Below are 21,295 nucleotides of genomic sequence, written 5' to 3'. Positions count from 1 at the left end.
ATTCTCGCTAAGTAATCTCTTAGTACTCAGCCACTGTCATGGGAACAATAAACGGAGAGAGGAACTCACTGTATTTTGAAAGGTAAACATTAGTACTTATTAGTAAATGTCTTTACTTCCTATTTTTCCCTTTGAGCCTCTTGCTTCTAGCCTCCTCGTTCTAGTCACCAGCATTTTCGGTTCAGTTGACTCAAAAATTTTTCGTGCCGTTTTCAGTTGTTGATAGGCCTCGTAAAGCGCTGATATGTGTCAATCAGTCGGCGAGGCAATCTCCACTGTGCTAGATACTACTTTCTCCCATTGTTTTAAATCCGATTGATGGGATTCAAGATTGTCTCCTCCTCACTAGCCATAATGTGATTATCCAGTTGGAAGGTACGAGGTGAGTGGTAACGAAGTTGGCCAGATCTAGGCTGTTTGGCTACCTTCCATGCATGTGTACCAAGAATTAGTCTTGTAATGTTAAAAACTGTCTTAAGGTGTATTTTTTGAAGAGAAATTGAAGCATAATGGATTACTGCTTCTCCAACCGTAACCCCGAAATCTTGTCATCCACCAATCACATGGATGATAATGTCACTTCTGGAGTAGATATCACATTTCATAAGTTGCCCATTTTAGAAATGTGCCATTGTTTTTTTTGCATCTCTGAATGACCCTGTCTTTGGAAGCACAAGAAACTTTTATTTAAAAAACTGCCTTCGCTGAATAGTCAAAATTATCCAGAATCCTACATCCTTTCGAACTGGATGCAGCTAATCTCTGACCTCCTCCACAAGAGGACTGCCATTTCTGCGTTTTTTAAAGGAGAGGTCAAAGCTCACCCAGGAGAGCCCCAAAATAGTGCCTCCTAGTCATCTCAACCCTTGTCTGGACTCAGGGCCACGCCGAGCTTGCTGAAGAATATAGAATTTGGACATTTTGTATGTCTAACTTTCAAACAGATTTTTGTAGTGACATTTGACCTTTTCAATTTATGGAGGTTAAAAACACCTCCATTTTTGCGCTGTAAGAAAAATATTGCCACTTAGACTATCCGTGAAATGTTAAAATCCATTTGAACCTTTTAAAAGTGTAGAAAGAGGGGGTTGGGATCTACACTTTCGGCGGGAATTCGACTTTATAAATATTCTTTCTTTCAAGTTTATATAAGGGCTTTGGAGTTGTCCCACTTTGTAAAAAACACTTACATATTAAAGACTTTTTTCGTATTTTTTCGTTTGGAGAAGAAAAAATTTGAAGGGCAATGTTAACAGTCCGGGACCTGTTTATGTTCAAATTTCCACCGTCAGATTTTCCTAACCAGGAGTTGTGTCTTTACCGACTGACAGTTTATTTTCATCCATCGTTTTCTGAGTAAAAGATCTCAAGGGGCGTCAAGAGCCGGGGGGTGGTTGCAGAACAGAAGAGTCTCCCATTCGGTTTTCCGAATTGACTTAAATCACCTTTCAATCGGCATGATATTTTGCCCTTCAAATCTTTATTGGTCTCCCTTTTCGTAAAGAAAAACATATTATTTGGAGAGACGATTCGTGAAATTAAGGAAGGACGCATTGGCATGTCACGAGTTGTCGAATCTCAGACCCTAGTCGTACAAACACTCACCTCACCCTGTTCTCCTTCGCTTATCTGTCCCATGCAAGTAAAGGCAATGATCATCACACAGGGTATCAGTATCGAGTATCCACAGGGGATGAGGATGGAGACAAGGCAGTCTTTGGGGCCAATCAAGAGTTCAGATTATCACTCTTGTTTTCAGGTCCAGTGTTAGTTTGCAGATCTCCCCCCCCCCGCTGGATGCTTGTCAGACACTCTCTCCTGTACCCCTTCCAGACACATCATATCCCAGCCGATGGTTTTCAGCAAGAAGCTTCCGCAAGCCACCGAACACACGCACACAGACACACAAGACATGCATTGTCACTCTTTGTAGTAATGAATTGGTGCGTGCCTCATAAAATGTGGCGTAGGCAGTGTAGGTAGGGCGTCGTAAGCAATGATGTGTTCCTTGCCTTAAAGTACGTTAAAATACATGACTGGTTTTTTTTTCTGTCAAGCAGTAGACAATTGAATGGTCACAGCAGGTTTGGCTGCCATCTGTCAACGTGTCTGTTAGGTGACTTCTACGACTTTACACATTGTCAGAAGTTTTGCGCTACATTTGAGTGAGCCCTCACCAGACTGACAATGTCAGGTGCAATCAAAAGAAATTCACGAGATAGTCGGTTGCCGTGTAGCTCACCTTCCTGAGATGCCATACAGGATGCTACTCTTAGCGGCTTGTGGAATGGGAAGCAGACGATTCTGACACCTTGGAATAGTAAAGAGGCTTTAAAATGTACCGTACCGATTAACTACTACATTTTCATCACCCTTTTGTAATGGGTACAAACAAGCAATCGCGCTCATTTTGCAGCTTCCAACGAGTCGATGCAGTTAGCTAAACAAAAGATGCATAAATAATGCAATCGCGAAATATTTTCCATGGGGGTGCAACGATGCATTCACTGGTGGTGTCATAAATCACAGTGCCACCCATCCTCTCTTTTTTTCGCATGCACAAAATCCTTCTCTCCATTCTTGACACATTTGAAGGTCACCGTTAAACAGCTTATCACAGCTAATACTCACAAAGGCAATGTACTTTTGTGAATTTCCCTTCTGCTAATATGCAAGATGGAATGTGATCTGTGACATCACACTCATCATCTTTTACTGCCTATTTGAGCTGAAAACCCAGTAAACCATTCTAGTGCGAAATTTTTCCTTTCACTTCTTCAAAAAACGGCAAAGTTGAATAAAAAGGTGGAATCATGTCTAAAGTGAATGTAAGTTGGAACGGTTTTAGATGTAATATCCCTGGACTTTTCTGAAGAGGACTGAAGACATAATACTTGAGAAGAATATGTATTAGCTTGGGGGCCACTAACATGGCCCAGAGGTCGGGCTGTCCTGCTGAGATACAATAGTGGAGAGACTCTGAGTGGCCCCTTACCAAGATGTTGCAGTAGACATCTCGTATCGTCTCTTAGATTTTGTATTACCACAACGACTCTTTCGACTATGGAGCAGTAGTGTTACAATTTGCCTATATCTATTTAGTTTTCTATTAATTGTCTAAATTTGCGACTTTTGTGTGTGGAAAGTTAATTATTAGTAGAATAATCACATGATCCTGTGGCGTAGTGTGTCACAAACTGAGCCCTTGTCAAAAGCTGATAAAATTGCTTGAATGGTCCCAGATCTAGTCTTAGGGCAGATCACCTTTGTTTACTTGCCTCAAATTTAATAGGTCCTCTCTTTTTAAACCATAAAAAATGGGATTTTTACATTTTGTTTAATCTAAGTGGGGAAGTATCTTCTTTATCTGTAAAATGGAGTCCGCAAGCCCCTAATAAAGCTTTTAAAATATTCTCTTCCGTGCAAAAGAATTACCACTCTTTCATCATTCTCCCCCTACCAGAAACCAACTTTTACAGCCACAAAACTAAGTTAAATGTAGTTGATAGAAAGGGTAGAGGTTGATTTAAATTTTTGTGCAATTGAAGGTTTAAACAATACCTTGAGGGTGCGACAGCTGAATCCTTGTTGAAGTGCTGACGTGTGTAATTGACAAGCGCTTTCTCCACAAGCACCTTATCAAGCGGCACTGGTTTGAACTATCTCCTCGTCAGGAATGCCAATCCGATTTTTCTTTCATTGTTGGTTTAATTTCCTACAGTAACAATCTCAAAGTCACTCATTCCAACAACAGAAGCAGGTGATTGTGAAAATTGCCACATAATAGGGTGTGTATGTTGCATTGTACTCTGTCACTTCGTCAATCACAAGAATCGGCCCTGGATTTTTGATAGGTGATGCTTCAGAAGACTTGTCAAACCATCTCTTATGCTAATTAAAAGTGTACTAGTTTATCGAGCTGTGGAGTGGGGTTGTGTCCCACTACTTTCTCCGACATAACGACTCATTTCTCCTCCTCTGACTCACATGTTTCTTCCAGCGGAATGTAGAATTGTGCATAAAAATCCCAATTCTAGTTTCATGTACTTCAAGTGACAAATCTGGAAAGGCTAATAGAGTGGTGAGAAAGTCCTGACTTGGAAGACTTTATAGTATGAGTTATATCTACCCTCCTTTGTGCACGTAATGTCTGAAGGGGAGTCATCTGACCTCTATAATCACCGCTACTCAGTTAAGTTCTTTGGCCAAAAATTTGCGGTTGCGGTGTAGGAGGAGCTTATTGTCAAGAGACACTGTGAAGAGATTATCATATTACTTCTGGACGCATCTACAAAGTAATAAACATTTGAAAAGTTTCTGCTAGGAAGTTGGTTTCCTGTACATTTATGAACATTCCTCGCTGACCAATTCGAGGCGTAGACGCACTCTACCGTACCAATAATCACCTCAAGGTCAAGGTCATCCACAGTGACTCCCCCAACCGCCACGTACTAGTCCATGATTTCGGCTTTATTGCATAAATCTCTTTTCTTCTAGAGTACTTCAAGAACTTAGCCTTTGTTGTATTTCTTTGTAATTGATAAACCTGAAAGAATGTTCACTTGTTCGTGAATACGTCAAAAAATCCCTCTTTGTAAGTCTTTTGCTTGAAACTGATAATTCTTTCATTGCAATTTCACATTATTTGGTGGTTTTCCACCTCAAGGGTGTGAGCTGCATGATTTGGGACCGCAAATTCTCTTTCTAATGAGCTGATTATTCAATCGACCTTTTGTTGATTCTTAGGCGGATTCTTTGGCTATCTGGCGTAGTCTAATTTTTTACCTAATGAAACGAGAACAAACGGCAATCAGCATTTTAATGCCCTAGCATTAATTATGCAGTCAGTGTGCACGAACGTGAAAGCTCCACCCAGACTGAGAAGGTCGAGGCCCTCTAACTTGGTGGAATTTCACCAATATTCTCAGGGCGTTAATACGTATTCACACAGTACTCAGATAATTAATCACTCACAGAATTTGTTTATAGTTTCATAAAAACGACTTAATTTTTTTTTAAATCGAGGTCTCAATAAGAAATCACTACCTGAAAGTTTCCTTTCTCCTCACACCTCAAAATTCAGCATTCTATCGAGTTTCTTTTATTTTCAGCACTTTGATTCGATAGTCTTGACATTATGAGACGTATATTCACATTTTCCACACTATTTTAGAATCGGGTAAAGTAGGAAATTGACGTTACATCATCTTTTAATTCAACCTTGATCCCCCACAATTTCATAATTTCAGAACAACCTACTTTTAGTCATAAGTAGCATCTTCATAGCCTTTACTTGCAAATCAGGATGCTTAGACCAGCTAATTAACCTATGAGATGGATAAAATTGGCTGATACTGTAAGATGGATTTTTAATGCTCGTCGCTAAGTCAGTTGTGATGGCAATTTACTCTGTGTTAAAACAAAAACAAGGACCTAGCGATGTCTTCGCAGTGACAAGAAAACTTGGAGACCATTTTTGGCTCAAGTGTGGTTCATACAGCCTCGATCTCGTTGTGGCGAATAAAACTGACCAAGGGTACTGCCAGTGCTATGTAAGGGCCTATTTTTTAGTCATACATAGTCAATCTTTGTGGTTGTCACATCCATTTTAGCTGCGCTGCAGGAAGGTCGTGACCTATTGAGGCTTTCGAAAAGACTTGCAGTGGTAATAACACCATTGTAATCTTTCAGTGAAAAAAACATATTTAAAACTGCTTACTTATTTAATTTTAGTAACAACAAGGAGCTCAAAGCTTGTATCATGTTAGAAATCGTACTCAAGGAGAATGAAGGCTCAACAGTACTGCCCACTTCATTTATGCCCTAAATCTAGCCACCCTAAACGAAACCTATTAAATAAAAAAATTTTCAGGTAAGAATTTTGCGTTTTTGCTTAAAACCGCCCTTCACTTAAGTATTCACTGCTCTCCCAATATCCAGCGTATCTACTGAATTAGTTTCAGCGACCACTGGGAATTGAATGAACTTACCGTTATGAGAGATTCCCCCATTTGACAGAAATTGTGTCGCTGTTCCAATGTTAAACACCACTGTGCTCGGATGCAGATTAAATCCAGAAGATAAATCGGTTACATGCGAGACTGTCCTAACAATGTATTAAAAATAGTGGACGAATTTAGTACTGAGACGACCGTGGTTGGTTCAGCCGAGAACAATAAACCAGTTGGGTTTTATAACTCCCAAACTTGATTTGAACCATGATTTCGTAAATAAAGCACTTGTAAACAAACGTTTGACAAGTATCGGATCCTGGATTGACAGTTCCAACATGCAAAAGTAAACGAACTCAAATCCACCTTTTTTTCGGGTCCGAATTGTTTTATTAACAAAAGATAAGCGATCTTTCAACACCCATCCCGACGTGTGACTAAGATTTGGTTAATTCGGTGAAGAATTTCTTAACTCCCCTTCTAGTTTTAACAACCATGCTCCCAGACAGCTGGACTGCTGGAGCAATCTGCATCCAGCATGCAGGCTCAACTACTTTCAAACTTTCCATAAGCCATTGAGAGGTAAAACTGTAGCAGCCTAAGTGGGTTAACAAAACCTGCCCAAAAAGCATCATCGACCTTGTGTGAATTAGTATTCCGCTGCCCTAGGGTACCCACAGTCTATCAATCCGCAGTGATTTCTCGATACGTTTGAATAGTTCTCCTATGTCAGAACTCTAGCATTCAAAAGCTGATTGAGTTGTCCACACGTAATTAAACCAAAAGACTTCAACGGATTGTAGAATAATTGAGTCCTCAGCTTTCATCGCCTTTATGCCTTAAAAGATCACACCAGCAAAACCTGGAACTTGTGCAGTAGGGTGCAATTTGATTGGCTCGGCTTGTATGGACCCTCCTGATTTTCTCCAAAATATAAAATTTGATTTTTCTGCTTGATGAGGGCAAATCCCCTCCCTAAGCTGGGAAACCTTGACACATGTGTGGATACTTACGCCTCAGTTTCATGGCCAAAGGCCCCCCACCTTGAGTTGATTGCAAAACCTTAAGCGTCTCGTGGGTCCACTTTATTCCCCAACTGACCAATGAGGGTTGGATTTTCTTCCTCTCCTGTAAAGATACTATAAGAGTGTGGATACTGCCTCATCATGACCACGTGAATGTTATTAAGTCTATTTAATCGTGACAGGATCGGTGTGCATCCCTAATCACAGAAGCATGACGAGGCTTGCCTAACCTCGTACAATTTTGTTATCTACATTTTTATTTCGGCGTCAGCCTTGGCAACCACAGTAACTACCTCCACAAGACATTGATTATAACCGTGTGGAGATGAGATAAAGCTGATGGAAGTGACTTGTCATCGGAGAGGAAATGTTGGTTGGAACGCAGTCCTACTGCCTGTAAAGTCATAAAATGGTATCGTCAGTTTATCTGAAAAGGCAGTTTTATAGACAGCACAAGGGTTTCTTAAATTTGCAGTCATGGATTTTTACTGCCTCAACGTCTACCTGGCTTATTTTCAATTCCTTGCTTTATCCATTGTTCGCGGGATATTCAAACCATTTGCTTCCCTTGCGGTTTTACTTTTCCCTTGACTCTTTGAACAGTCAGACACGGAGATGTAATGTATCCTGCATCTTTCATCTCCTGAGCAGAATATGTGCTGACAAAGCAACTAATCACTAGACATGCTGTAAAGAATGTTGAAAACAAATAGGGAACTGACTAGTAAAGTCCTGTTTCTTTTTCAAGGCTCCTCTCATCAAGCCTACAACGTCTTTTAGACATGCCAGGACTCCACAATAGACGGTAACTAAATAGAAATCCCTTAAATAAAGCATTATAATTGAAAATTTGCCTTAAATTCTACCATTGTGCTTCTGCGAGCAAATAGCCAAATCCGGGACTTGGCCATATTTGTCCTGTCCCACTTCCAGTTTCCAGTTGTGTATTCTTCCCACCAGGTGACCGTCTGATTGCCCAATGCCAATCTTGTGAAGCAGCACAAGTATTTTATACAGAATAGGGGAATGTGATGGCATCACCTTCCCACTCTTTTCCATACCTCCTCTCCTAACTCCAGACACAATCTTCCCATGGGTGAGTTCTACAATATACAGGCCTGAAAAAAGTCACTTTCCAATGAATTATCAGTTTTGACACCTCATGAGCTGGAGCAGGAGGGGGAGGAGGAGGGAGAGGAGGAAGAAACAGCAGCAAAAGCGAGGGAAGGTGGTTTCCTCGTGAGCTACTGAGCTGTGTGGGAGGATATTTGTGAAGGCCCCTGTTATTCCACCATCGTTTGACTTTCGACGAGAAATCCTTCCATATTGAATAATTGGGTGTGCAAAAATGCACACTCAGAGAGAGTGAGAGCTAGAGATAGAAAGCAAGCACAATCTCGTTGACATTGTGTGATACATGGCCTAGAAGTGTGGTTTGGGTAGTGAGTATTAAGTAGCGCGTGGTGAGTGAAGGGATTGTTTACGGTTAACCAAGGATTTGAGCGCAGTGGCGTCCAGCACAGTAAGTTTGTTTGAAGTACGCTAGATTAAAAAATCATTTCATTCCCCCTCACAAGTAAGTCAACAAAAAAAATGCAATTCTATAGCGACAAACATTTTTATTTGGTCTCTAGCAGTTCCAGTATGGTATTGCATCCAGCTTTACCGTCGCCTATATTTTCTGGTCTAGTTTATTTTGCATACTGATTTACAAGTTCTATAAACCAAAAAAGTTTAAACTTTTCGGGTTAATAATGAGCAAACATATCCTACTACTGACACTGTGCTGTATTAGGTTTTGTTTAACTGTGGGTTGGACTACGCAGGAAAATCCGATTCCCAGGTTGGAATTCCGCTGGGTGTCATGATCCCCGCGCCATGACGGCGGCTTTCAAACTCTTCTACACGTTGGTAATATGTCTTCTGGAATGGTGCCACTTGGGCCTATAACGGCATTCGGGGAATACTCGCGGCGCTACAGTATCGTGCTAGTGAACGGAATAACAGGAAGCGCTACTAAAAATCTTTTAGTAAAAGTCAAACAAACATTAGCATTCCTCACTATTGTCTAGAAATTTGATTTTTTTTTGATCAGAAGGTGTGGTGACTCATCACATTTGCTTTTCAGTTTTATTTTAAATTTACAAACAAGGAAGGCAAGAAGATAAAGGGTAAGCTTTGGGAAATTCCTTTCCTTGTGTCAATTTCAAGTTGCAAATTCACCAAACGATTCATTTTTGTTTTTTTTTTGGGTTTCATTTGAAGCTTATAAAATAGCAAAAGTTATCCAAATATGCTTTTACCTTAAAAAACCAGGATATGGGTTTTTAAAATAGGTTTAATCTTACTTATTACATCAAAACTACTTTAAAATACAGCAAAAATGGTTAACCCTTAACCAAAGTGTGTTTGATTGTACTAATTATGGCCTATCTAAGCAATAAAGAGTACTTGTCAACGTGTAATTTTTAACATTATTCGGGCTCAAAAGAGACAAGTAGAAAACAAGCTTCGCTTAGCATTTCCACTATCTATAACTCTACGTGAGCCATTGTAGTGGAACTTGGCCCATCCTCACGCTGACCTTACCACGAATCTTTAATTACATTTCGCACACACCTGACTTACTTGAAAGTGGCGTCTCTGTACCCATGATCACATCAACACTGAAGTGGGGTTACACACGCCATCAACATTTTGCGCCTGACATGTGTCTTGATAAAAGTACTTGCCACTAAAGGTTCGCCTTCGCCCAAAATGCATGCACAAAACTCGTATCTCCTACAAGTCGATTGACAGTTGGGACATTGGGAAAGGAATTTCACTTGCAAAAGTAATGTCAGCGCAAAACCTCAAAAAGAGCCTTGCCATAAGCGGTCTTATCACGACTGTTAAAGATTAGGTGTTGGGGGGTTTTTTTTTTGCAAGCTCTGGCGGTTTCTTTTTCCTTAATTTCCGTTGGAGGAAAGTGCAGCTCGGTTGCCTTGACTGAGTGTATCACGTGACTGCTTCCGGTTGACGGAACGCCTGCCTTTGTTGTGAATCCAGCTTTGAGACACACAAGCATGCTACCTGTTTGTCTCAAAAGTGGATCGGCCTTCGTCGTCTAGATGTTCCACTGTTCTAATTTGACATGCAATGTCATTAATTGTCTGACCGTCGCAAGTACCCAACCGGTCTTATCACCCACTTGTTACGTTTGATAACAGGCAAGTCAAGATGGAGGGAGTTACATGTAAGAGATGCTGGTGCCGGATGCGACAAGTGGATTCATCGCACATTTTAGCCATGTGCTTTTTACAATAAGAAGAGTAACGGGAATGGAACTTGCTGAGACTTTCAAAGCTCCAGAAACAGTGTCTCGAGGAGCACCAATGCATCGGTCACCTGAAATGGCATTTAGAATCTGTGCTGCCTTCTAATGAGGTGAGTCACATCCCTAACGGTCATGCCCCCACTTTTAAATAAACATTTTTACAAGGTCCCTGTAAAAACACCGAATGACCGTCTTTATATGACCTCGTAGTAAGTTACAAGGGTTAGTAAAGTAAAAAGGTGGCTGTTAATTTTCCCCTTTTGCGGTAAACTGACATGCCACTTGGAGGGGTACTATGCACGGCGGTGAGTAACAGACCTGCCCTCTCGCTGTCACCGATGGCCAGCGCACAAGATATGGGTCAAGCCAGTCCATCCACCAGTGGTCCAAATGGTAGGCCAAAGTGGTGCTTGCATGCACCAGTGAACAAATCCACACAACCCTATTTGCAAATATCTACTTGTGGAGATGCTCAACATATCGTCAGTTGCCAGTGTTTTAGAGACACCCAGCCGTGATAGCTCCATTCTCAGGTCCCACCCTTGGAAGCCAGCTCATGGATCGCTTGATCCCAGATACATAACCAGCCGAGAACTCGCACAAAACCCTTCGATGAGGATGACCAGCACAACTTAGTCGTCTCAGAACATTCACTGTTGTGAAAAAGCAAGGTGAGCAGACTGTGGTGATTGGGTTAGTGTTAACAAAGCAGCCAGAAGATCATGTCAAACAGAATGGGTTATATTCTACGCTTCAGGAAATAGTATCCCTTTTCTTTTTCCGTATCTCTAATTTGTTCTTCTACGTAATGACTCTACCGTCTCAGATTTCTGGAACAGTTTGCACATTGTACTGTATGTTTGGAGCCTATGCCATGCCAATGCCATAACCTGTACCTAGGCCTTACCACAGTGTCCACAAATCAAGATTCTTAAATGACAACTATTTTTTCTGTTTTTTTTTTGTTCGAGCACAGTCGTACATTTAACCGCCTTCTGTCATATATTTGGTATCAAAAATTTTAATATTTTGGCGATGTAAGGTAGAATGATTTTAATCAGTTGGGGACTTTTTCGGAGGTGAGGAGGAGGGATAATTTACTTCAGTATGCGGGATTCCCTTTTTGCACCCCAAGTTTAATGTACAACGCGGTTCGTTGTGGTGGGCCAACTGAGCTTAGCCGAAGGCAACTGAATCTCCTGTGGATGCTTTGTGAGTAACTACTTCCACTGATGAGAAAAGGGTGAGTCAACTTTAGGTTTAAAATGTGAAGTTTTAATTCCTTTGGAATGTGGAGAAAGAAAAAATTTTATCACATCCTCTTTGTGGTAGGAATGGATGAAGCAGATATCAGATAGAGGCACTCCACCACTTCACCATGGAAAGACCTTTGAACCTACGGAAAAGGGAGTGAAATAACAAGCCTTGGAACAATAGTAAAAGTTTAGCGTTAATTTTCGCCTGTATCAAACTTTGATTTTTTTGTGCAAAATTTGACTGAGCAAGTGACTAAAAAGCCTCACCTCATCAGTAAATTTTTGTCAAAATAATAAATTTGTCCTGCTTTCCAAAAAGTCATGAGCCTGCTAGCTCCGCCTTTGTGCCTCTAGAAGTAAACAGCCAAACCCAGCCCCAGCCGCCACCTTTCCGTCCCCCTTTCACTTTTCACTTGACTTTTCTCACTCCCGGCTAGTCGTGTGATTGCTAGATGGATCAGGGATATACGGAATTCGAGAATGTGGCGGTATCACCTTCCACTCTTCCTCACTCCTTCCCTCCCTCCTAAATCCATTTGCAACCTTCCAAGGTGTTGGAAGAATGAGAGGTTGTGCTGTTGTGTCTTGCAGGGCTAGGAAGGGGTCATTCTTCCCACTGATTCACAAGCACTAACTTTCTTAGGAAGAGGAGGAAGAAGAAGCAGAAGCAGAAGCAAAAGAGGGAGAGATATTTTCCTTGTGCGCCTTTCAAGCTGTGAGAGGGGATACACGTAGACCTCAGCCATTCCATCACTTATTATCGTTTGACCTTTAACTAGAAAGCCTTCTATTTGAATATTTGCATATGCAGTCCACCACACAGAGAGAGTGAGGCCAAACACAATCTTGTAGCATCGTGTGGTCAATGTCATCGAAGTGTGGATTGGTTAATAGGTGAACGCACTGTTTTGGATCAACCAATGATCACATTACAGAAGAGTACACCAAGTACACTGAAATACAAAAGTCATTTTATTCCTCTTCTCAGACCAATCAACAAACAATCGGCAATGCTGTGCCGCAACCAATTAGATCTCCAGCCCGACTTTATCCTGTATGCACTTTACAAGTCCCTTCAAGTTACTTCAAAGCATTGCATCCAACTGTCAGAATAGTTACACACCTTTTTTTCTTCACCTGCTACAACTTAATGCTTTTATCTTAAACTAGCGTGACCTGGTGTCAAGGCAGTGTGACCTCATGCCTGCCAAGTATTGATCGAAGTTAATATCATCATTAAGGTCTCTCTTGAGCACTGCTTACTACGCACCGGTGAGTAGAGCTCTCGGTCTGAGTTCAGTTCACCCAGTAGGAGTTTTTTTCCGCTTGGAGATCAGAAAGGCAATTTTTTAAGAGATTGGAACCGGTTTTTTTAATGGGAGGTTTAACTTTAAAAATGAAGCAGTTAATCCCACTACTCCTTCCCTCTCACACACACACACACCCCCGATGTGTAGCATCAGAGATCTGATTACAGCGTGGATTGCATTGTAGCCAGATTCAAATTCCACCGTCGTAACTATCTCACAGGTGAATTGATCATCGATTCACAAAATCTTGCGCCATATTCAAGGCTAAGATGACAAAATACTCGACTGCACCAATTCTGCATTTGCCATTAAGGTAAATCGTGTGAGAGGCTGAGGCGCATTCGCGTTGGTTTAATCTGTGTGCGTGTGATTCATTTAATGCAAATTTGGGTCTGAATGTGGACAAGAAAGCCTGGAATGGCGTTGTATTAACCAGGTTTCCCACGAAATTGAATGGCACTGACTTGGCATGATGTTGCCTGGTGCCGAGGGAAGGAATCACTTCATCCTACCAATGTAGGCAAACTCAACGTTGGAATTGGAAAACTATTCGCTTGTTACATTAGTCAGACATGATTTAATAATTTACTGAAATAATGTCATCTCCTCACAATTAGAGAGGCATTGATAACATTTTCAAGGCTTTCATTGTTGTCGTGAATGGATTTATCCATGCCTTTGTAGCCCTCGAACCCTCTGTAAGGAGCCTGTGAATATAAAGAAGCGACTCAAATGCAACGCCATGGCATCGAGATGGCCATGGAAATCGCAGAGAATACAGAGCCACACTGTTCTGGGTCAGTGATGACAACTTGACTGATTTCCCAGCTAGTCGAGGTGACATTTCCTCCCTTTGTCATTTATTCATGGCGTAGGAACAGTTGCTCCGCAGAGCTGCTACTTTTCTTTACCACCTTATTTCTATTCCCCTGTTGTCTAGCTACCCATCCAAGTTAGTCTCTATTTCTTAAAACGCGAATAATGTGCCCTTTTAACAATTTTAGACAACTTTATGGAAATATTGGAGGCAACATCCAAATGATTGTTTTTATTTCGTTCTACCCCGGTCTCTATCTGGCGGTGGTCGCATTGTAGAGCATGAGATCAGAAAACTTAGTTAAAATGAATGCCATTCCAATTAGCCTTTCATAAAGAGTCTTCTGCAGGCTATGCCCTCGCGCTGTGACGTTTATACATGGTATCTGGGCCACGAAATTGGGATTGTGGATCACTAACTCCTTCCACCAATGCACCGCCCAAGTGCTTCTCTTCGAATCAAGAATGCAATCGCAATGCAATGCCCCCTTCATTCAGTCTGAACTTACTCTACCCTCATATTCAAGCATTAGCCTCTGGCTCCGACTTTGTAAAGCTTTCAAGCTTTCGTCCTCTAAAATGACTCAACGAATAGGCTGGCAGTTGTAGTACTCGAATGATCAAATCTGTGATTTTACTTACCTACGTATCATTTATGCCAGAGGACAAAGTAGCTGCAGTTGAAATGGATTTACACAGCACAAAGCCATTGTCTGGTAGCTCAGTTTCACTTTGAAATGTTCTCGCATACCTTTCACTTAATCGTGAAACCTTGGACAGGTCGTGATGCAGCTCCCTGTATTGTAGGGACTTGTAATATGTACCCAATTGTCTGTACACATGTATTATGAAGTACAGGTGGGTGTCAGTGTAGCAGTACGGTACTTCTAACTTGGCCTCTCTACTACATGCCTCCCATTTTGAATTCGCATGTCATCCAATTTCGATTAAATCAAGTTAATGTAATTCAAACTTGTCTGCTTCCCAAATTGTGGAAGCTAGCTTCTCTTACAGTAAGGGGAGGAGGTGCGGTGGTGGATAACTCGAAGACGAAAAGTGGAGTGTCGTAGCTTTTCATCTGCTGTGTCGTTATTTCCAGTAGGGGAGAAGGGAAATCGTGGGCGAGACTAAGCAAATGGGTACCACATGCAATACAACAGCAGATGGCCGACAAATAGATACTTGTCACTTCTTTCAGGTATGGTAATACAGACGCACCTTAGATACAGAACTCATTAATGGATTGGCGTTGATAAATGAAAATCCTTTGTACTTTGGTGTACTCTAAGCATGCTGTACTTTCCTGTACTGATATCATTGGTTAGTCTTAAACAATTCATTTTATTCAATACCCGCTACCCAATCTACACTTTTTCGACATAAATCATGCCTCTCTTGTCTTATATGTGTGTGTGTGTTTGTTTTTGTTTTGTTTGTAGGGAACTATATCCATAACAGGCGGAGGTCAAACAATAATGGGTAGCAGAACTACTGAGGTTCATGTAAATTCCCTATTCAACTCAAGGGAGTACATTAGGAGCTTCTCCTCCTCCTTTTCCTCCTTCTCCTGAGAAACAATCGGGCCTGGTGGATCAGTAGGAGGTATTACCTTATCCTCCCCATTGGCCTAATAAGTTTTTCGCAAGTGATAAATATCGCCTTTTCCTGCCGTTAAGCAGGCAGTCACACTATCGCGTACAAGACGGAGTAGACAATTGGCAAATGAGAGTAAGGTAGCAACAGAAGTGGAAAAAGTAATTGGGTTGCTTATTTATTATTGAGGAGGGATGGCAGATTGTGGATTTATGATTTTTTTTTCAACAAATAAACTATTTGAAGGCGCCTTTTCCGCTTTCACTGGATTCCATTTGTCTCAATCCAGTGGGGACATAGGGGGTTTGGGGAGGGGGTACGCGATACCGCTGTCAACTCTATAATGAGGGGCAAATGTTGAGTAAATTAGGGACAGGGATTTTTGCAGTGAGGAAGTGAAGCCAAGTGCATGCTTTATTTCAAGTTGATGATATCGGTCTCCTCCTTTCATAAATAAATAACTCATATTATTCCATTGGACTACAAACAACTGTAATTTATAGTTGTAGCTAAAAATAGACAAGCCAAGTGGATTGCCCCTTAGCCGACAAGTGCTTAGCGGTATAAGGTTATGGGGGATTTTAGCAAAAAAATTACCATATGACCGGCAGACCTGACCAAACGATTGTTTTCTCGGAAGTTATAGGCCACAAATATGGAATGCAATTACGCCCTTTACCTCGATTAAATTTTAGCTTTATTTACCAGACCATAGAGATGGTAAAGATACCACCAGAAGGCCATCAACCGATGTGGTGAGAAAAAAAAGGAGGCGCCCTTTCCCTGGTATTCACTCCACCGGTCCACTGCCTTTAGTTAGAAAACATTGAAATGGGAAGGAAAAAGTAACGAACTGAGGAAAAAAATACCAGGTAAAATAGAGTTACCTTAAAATTGTTGAAGTATCTGCCCCTTTAGGAGGAATTTTTCCTCCGAATACTAGCTGTCATAATAAGGATACCTCTTATAGGCCATCTTTCACCCCCCACAAACGGGACGCCTCGATTTCCTTTCCGGACTCTGGAATCTCTTATGTGTCGTGGTGGAACAATAAAACATCTATCCCCAGATGGTCGAGCTTCCTTTCCGGTGCCGGTTAACTACAGAGGGCATAATAATGTAAACCGTCTCGGATTCAGCGAGGAGGCCTTCAGTTGACTGCATTGGAGCGTCAAGGTTGAGGTTGGAAACAAGACGGGAGCTATTTATCTACGTAACTCCGACATTACAAAGTAAACGATCTATCTTTAAGATAGGGTAAACCCATCACCGGTGTTTCATGTGCACGAGCCGTAAATCACCACATCAAGTAAACTATCCGGTATCCATTTTTCTCGAATTTGTTGACTACCATGGCAAATGGCCATGGCGATAGCCCTAATGCAAAACGGAATGGCCATCTAACCGGTCATACAAAGGCAACTCTCCCCTACCCTAGATGTGGAATGACTAATTGGAGTAAGATTAGTCAAACACCCAGAGGCGATAGCTTTATAGCCGTGTCAATGACCATGGCTTAATACCGTTACAAATGTCTTTGTTTAAATAGATCTAACCAGCTATTTTATTTAAAATGGATGGTGAATGATCGACTCGCCGAGACGCGGACCAATAGGAAACAGGGAGGCGGCACATAAGTTTACACCAAGTGAGGGCAAAGGTCATGTGGGTACAATTCAAAATAAGTCCTCAAAATTTCTCCAGACATTCTAGCGGCGGTGGTAGTACTAAAATGTGATTTATTTCACACCTTTTTGCCACCATTTTTGGCCAATGTGAAGGGCAAAAAACTGAGAGAAAATGTTTTTTTCTCTCTCAAGAAAGAGTACATATATCCTTAAAGTGAAAGTACTAGTAGTACCGGTAAGTGGTGATGCAAGTTATACTGGTCAGTAAAACACAAAACCAGTAAAATCTGCGTGAGAAGTGGTTTGCGTGTGAGCAAGTAGACTTTTTTGTACTTTTTATCACATTTTTGTGTGAGAAGATTCGGCGCTGTGGAGGCTGAAGGGCATGCTGGTGTGGGTGGCTGATTCGACGGGGACCAGAAGTATTTTGTAGAACTGCCTTCTGTTCTTGCTCCTGAAATAAAGGAAGGGTACTGCGTCTGTTAACCAGAAGTGGTGGGGGGGGGGGGGGTCGGTTTTGAATCCAAGATTCAACAAAATACAGACAAGACTTTCAGGAAAAGGCTGCACTCCCTGCCACTTTTTGACAATAAACACATCTTGACAATTTTGCCTCTACCATCTCCTTGTTGTTTGCGTTAAACATGGCAAAAAGTTGCATTTTTGTTGACTATATTTGGTGTTCTGACTAGGCAGTTCACGATTCAAGGCCACATCTAAGCTCTCCAACGAAACAAAACGGTTGTCCAATTTTCTGACTAGTTCAGGAATATCCCAATCCCCAAAATGCTGTTAAAAGTTGGGGCTGTCTATAACCAATCACTCATTGATCCCCTTTCCCTCATTTGGTGCTTAAAAAAGGTGGGATCTTTGCTTTAAGGATCTTCTGGCCAAAAGGCATTGCATCACGCCTTCTAGGTCGATTGTTCTATTTCTGACATACACGTCAGCAACTTATGGCATGCGGGTTTGAGGTGGGATAGGGGCAGTGGGAGTGAGGCCAAAAAAGAAGACGGTGCCGAGAGACTGACACCCACCTATGCTTTATGCGGCAGGTGTATAAAAAGGGGAGCGGATTTCGCTACTCCCTAGAGATCACAAAAAAAGCTGCTGCAATACTCCAAAAAAATAAATGCACACTTTGTAGGAGATCGGTTGTATTTTGTCACAGCGTTAGGTCATGGCACTGCGTGAGAAAGTAAGGCGAATCAGTGTGGAGCCCAGAAGTACTTTGTTAATGTTGAATTTTTAGTTGAAAAAAATCAAAAAAAGCACGAATTCAAACCACGCTGCATTTAAGTGATTAGCTGTTCACCCGCATCCAACCAGTTCTACTTCACACGAAACAGCCCCACATACAGATTGAATGACTAGCTCAAATAAAAGTCCTTCAGATTTTCGAAGGTTCTCATGTTGCGCTTCCAACACATTTACGTAGCAAAGAGCACATGATGCCCTTGGATCCCTTAAATCAAATGCTAATTAGGTCTGACACCCACGAACAGTAAGCCGCATCCATTGTCAACTCAGCAAAATGCCGGAAGTTCTACTGCTTGTGGCGTTTGATCATGAAGGTCCCTCCGATCTCTCTCAAGAAGCTCTAGCCCCGTTTCTAACCTCTCATACCCATGGTCCTTTCCAGCATTGAACCCCTCACCATGTCAGAGAGACTGTGCATGCAAAAACCTGCTTGAGAATTGACCACACCGATGTATCATTTCAAGGCCGTTAAGGCAACCGACCAGTGGGGCAGTAGGGGCAACGTGACTCACCCGCAGAACTAACCGCACGAAGCCACCAAAACTGCCAATCACAAGAACTATTTTTAAAAATGAGTATATAATGTGTAATAGTATACCGAAATTCAGTAAGTCGTCTTAAATACATTTGGTGTATTTAACAAGAAATGGGGATAAGTGAATGGCCATGTGAGAGCAGTTTTTGGGAGTACCGGAATTAATGATTGCACAATGGGTCAATGAATGGGCGCTTAGGTGTTCCTCATAAGGAAGCAGCGGTGACAGTAGTGTTATCAATAGCTGCAGGGATAAAACTGAAGATATCTCCCTCAGACGCGAAGTAGGCGACTGGAGGATAGGTGTTGGAGACGCAGAAATGATCAATTTTTCGACTGCCTGGTTTAGTGAGTCTTTGCAAACTGACACCCTTCTGTCCTTCCGGCCACGTGATCAACGCAAAACACTTCTGTTCCACATCAATTGCGAGTAGACGCTGTGAATCCAAAGCAAATACGGAGCCTGCAGAAAAGCATTCAAAGTTCCAGGAGATCACATGAAGCCATTCCTTTGGACTACGTACGGTTTCACCCTCTGACTCGCAATCGGGCTGTACGCCGGGAAAGGCGAATATTCGTCGAACCATCTTATTTGTCTCACTATCCCAGCGGCTAACAGAAGCCCAACACTGACCCCGAACGCAGGACTTGGTTATCCAATCGGGACAGTAGGAGGTGGCACCTTTTCGCAGAGTGACGGAGAAAATTCGACGCTCAAAATGGGGAGTCAGTTTGCATATTTGTGCATTACTCGTGGGATTTGCGTCGTCGGTCGAATACGATGTGCAGCCCAGGAGGACATTTCCGTCTGTGTCAATATAAATTGCAAGGTACCGTTGATAAGGGTATTTTCGTGTCTGGACTACCAATCTACCATCGATGGAATAGCAAGCAAGAAGATGAACCAGGGAGTCTCCCAAGAGTGAAGTGCCAATGACGTAGACCTCGCTGGTTTCTCCGTGGGAATCCTTTAAGCAGATCTTTGAAGGAATTAGATCGACTGCCTCGGCAGTTTTTAAGTGGATTTTTGTGACGGGATACTGCCTCTCGAATGAGGAGTTAAACAAAGCAGTTTCAAGTTTAAAAAGAAATGGGAGGCCTTGTACACCAAAATACAGATAAATACTATCAGTAGCCATACAGGAGATGATGAAATCCGAGGGCTTAACACTGTAGGCTGAATTCTGAAGTTCATCAAGAATAGAAGTTGAAAGAGTGTTTTTATCTATAAGCGGCACGATATGACAGAGCTCAGGCTTTCCAGTCTCCGCCTGATTCTCCAGTTCTCCCAGACTAAGAAGTCCAAAATGGTCATTCATGTGAGCAACATCGCTATCATCGACAAGGTCATGCCTCAGTTGAGAATTTCTCGACGAAAAGAGAGAGGATTCATGTGAAGATCCATTGGGCACATACATACTAACAATATTTGTGATCCTATCCTTGAGGCTTCTGGCCATAGGACGTCTTTGTGGGACAACCACAGGTGCATCCTCCGTGATTCCACGATAGACCGGCTCTCGTAATCCTGAAATTAACATCGGCGATGCGGGAATGCGTCCTCCCAGCACCATCAGCTGAAGCTATTTACTCAAGCCTCGGCAAGGCAACCAACCAGTGATGGAGTTGAGAGAGTCACCCAATCAGATGGCTCCATCATTCTGGTGTGCACATGCACGCGTCGTCAGGTTTTTACGCATGCCTCTCGAAAAGCCGGTGACTGTCTCAGCCTGTGGTCGGCACACCTCTCTCTTTGTGACAAAGTAAGGACTTTATTCGACTTCCAGTCACCACGATTTAGCCTTCGTATTAGTTCAAAATAAACTCAAGGCTTGCTTTTCCTCTAAGCAGCTACGAATAGTGCTGCACTAAGTCATTCAAATGGGAACAGTCGAGGCACAAATATTGGCTGTAGATTTATAACTTGTGGAATGTTTTGCGCGTCAGTTAAGGTCTTCTTTTAAGAAGAAATTTGCAGAATCTTTGGAATAAAAGTGCTGTAAAATGCTGTTCTACTGCAGATAGAGGATATCGATGGATCGAATCGCGATAATCGCAGTCGTAAATACATTTGGGTGACAAAAGAAACTACGCGCGATCAGTGTGACATCCTGGACGAATCCAGCTTAGACGGTTAAAATCTTCGCTCTACAGATTGAGTTATATTGGCAAAAACACCTCCACATCTGTAGTTGGAACTGAGCTTTGAAAGTTTTGCCTTACAAGCGTAATTTAGCCGACTGTGTTTTTATGTTTTATGGGATTCTACTTCATTAGGGTTTACTGCCATCTGGAGTAAGTGGGCGCGTCACTATCATTTAGCATAATTTTCCGAAAATATTCCTTTGTGGAAGCGCGCAATTCCTTGATGCGAGTTATTTAAACAGTGCTTTTAAGTATGGAAACCAAGTAGTCAATAATAAAAGGAAATATACTGCTCCAAACGAGCTTCGAAAATTTAATTAGGCAGCGTGGCGAACACATAAGTTGAAGCAATGGTGGGATGGAAGAGATATTCTACATAAAATAACAACAACGCACAGGCGTAAATTATTCAAAGACTAGTAAAAACAGAGGAGCTACATGTAATACGATAGTGGTTTAT

General features: G+C 41.9%; 2 protein-coding genes across 2 annotated transcripts; both read right to left on the bottom strand. All coding sequences in view use genetic code 11, as the record gives it.

Annotated features, from left to right (window-relative positions):
* Positions 1-8,794: 8,794 nt before the first annotated feature.
* Positions 8,795-10,043, bottom strand: EGR_06144 (hypothetical protein; the record flags this gene model as incomplete). Its single annotated transcript, XM_024495393.1, has 2 exons — positions 8,795-8,920; positions 9,828-10,043. 2 exons carry the CDS (start codon positions 10,041-10,043, stop codon positions 8,795-8,797), a joined length of 342 nt encoding a protein of 113 aa, XP_024350224.1.
* Positions 10,044-18,896: 8,853 nt separating this feature from the next.
* EGR_06143 (hypothetical protein) lies at positions 18,897-20,264 on the bottom strand (the record flags this gene model as incomplete). Its single annotated transcript, XM_024495392.1, has 1 exon — positions 18,897-20,264. The coding sequence occupies one exon, from the start codon at positions 20,262-20,264 to the stop codon at positions 18,897-18,899; it is 1,368 nt and encodes a 455-aa protein (XP_024350223.1).
* Between the last annotated feature and the right edge of the window lie 1,031 nt (positions 20,265-21,295).

This window comes from Echinococcus granulosus (assembly GCF_000524195.1).
Source record: "Echinococcus granulosus chromosome Unknown EG_S00051, whole genome shotgun sequence".
NCBI lineage: Eukaryota > Metazoa > Platyhelminthes > Cestoda > Cyclophyllidea > Taeniidae > Echinococcus > Echinococcus granulosus.
Note: the sequence above shows the minus strand (reverse complement) of the source record. Positions and strands in the feature narration are given on the sequence as shown.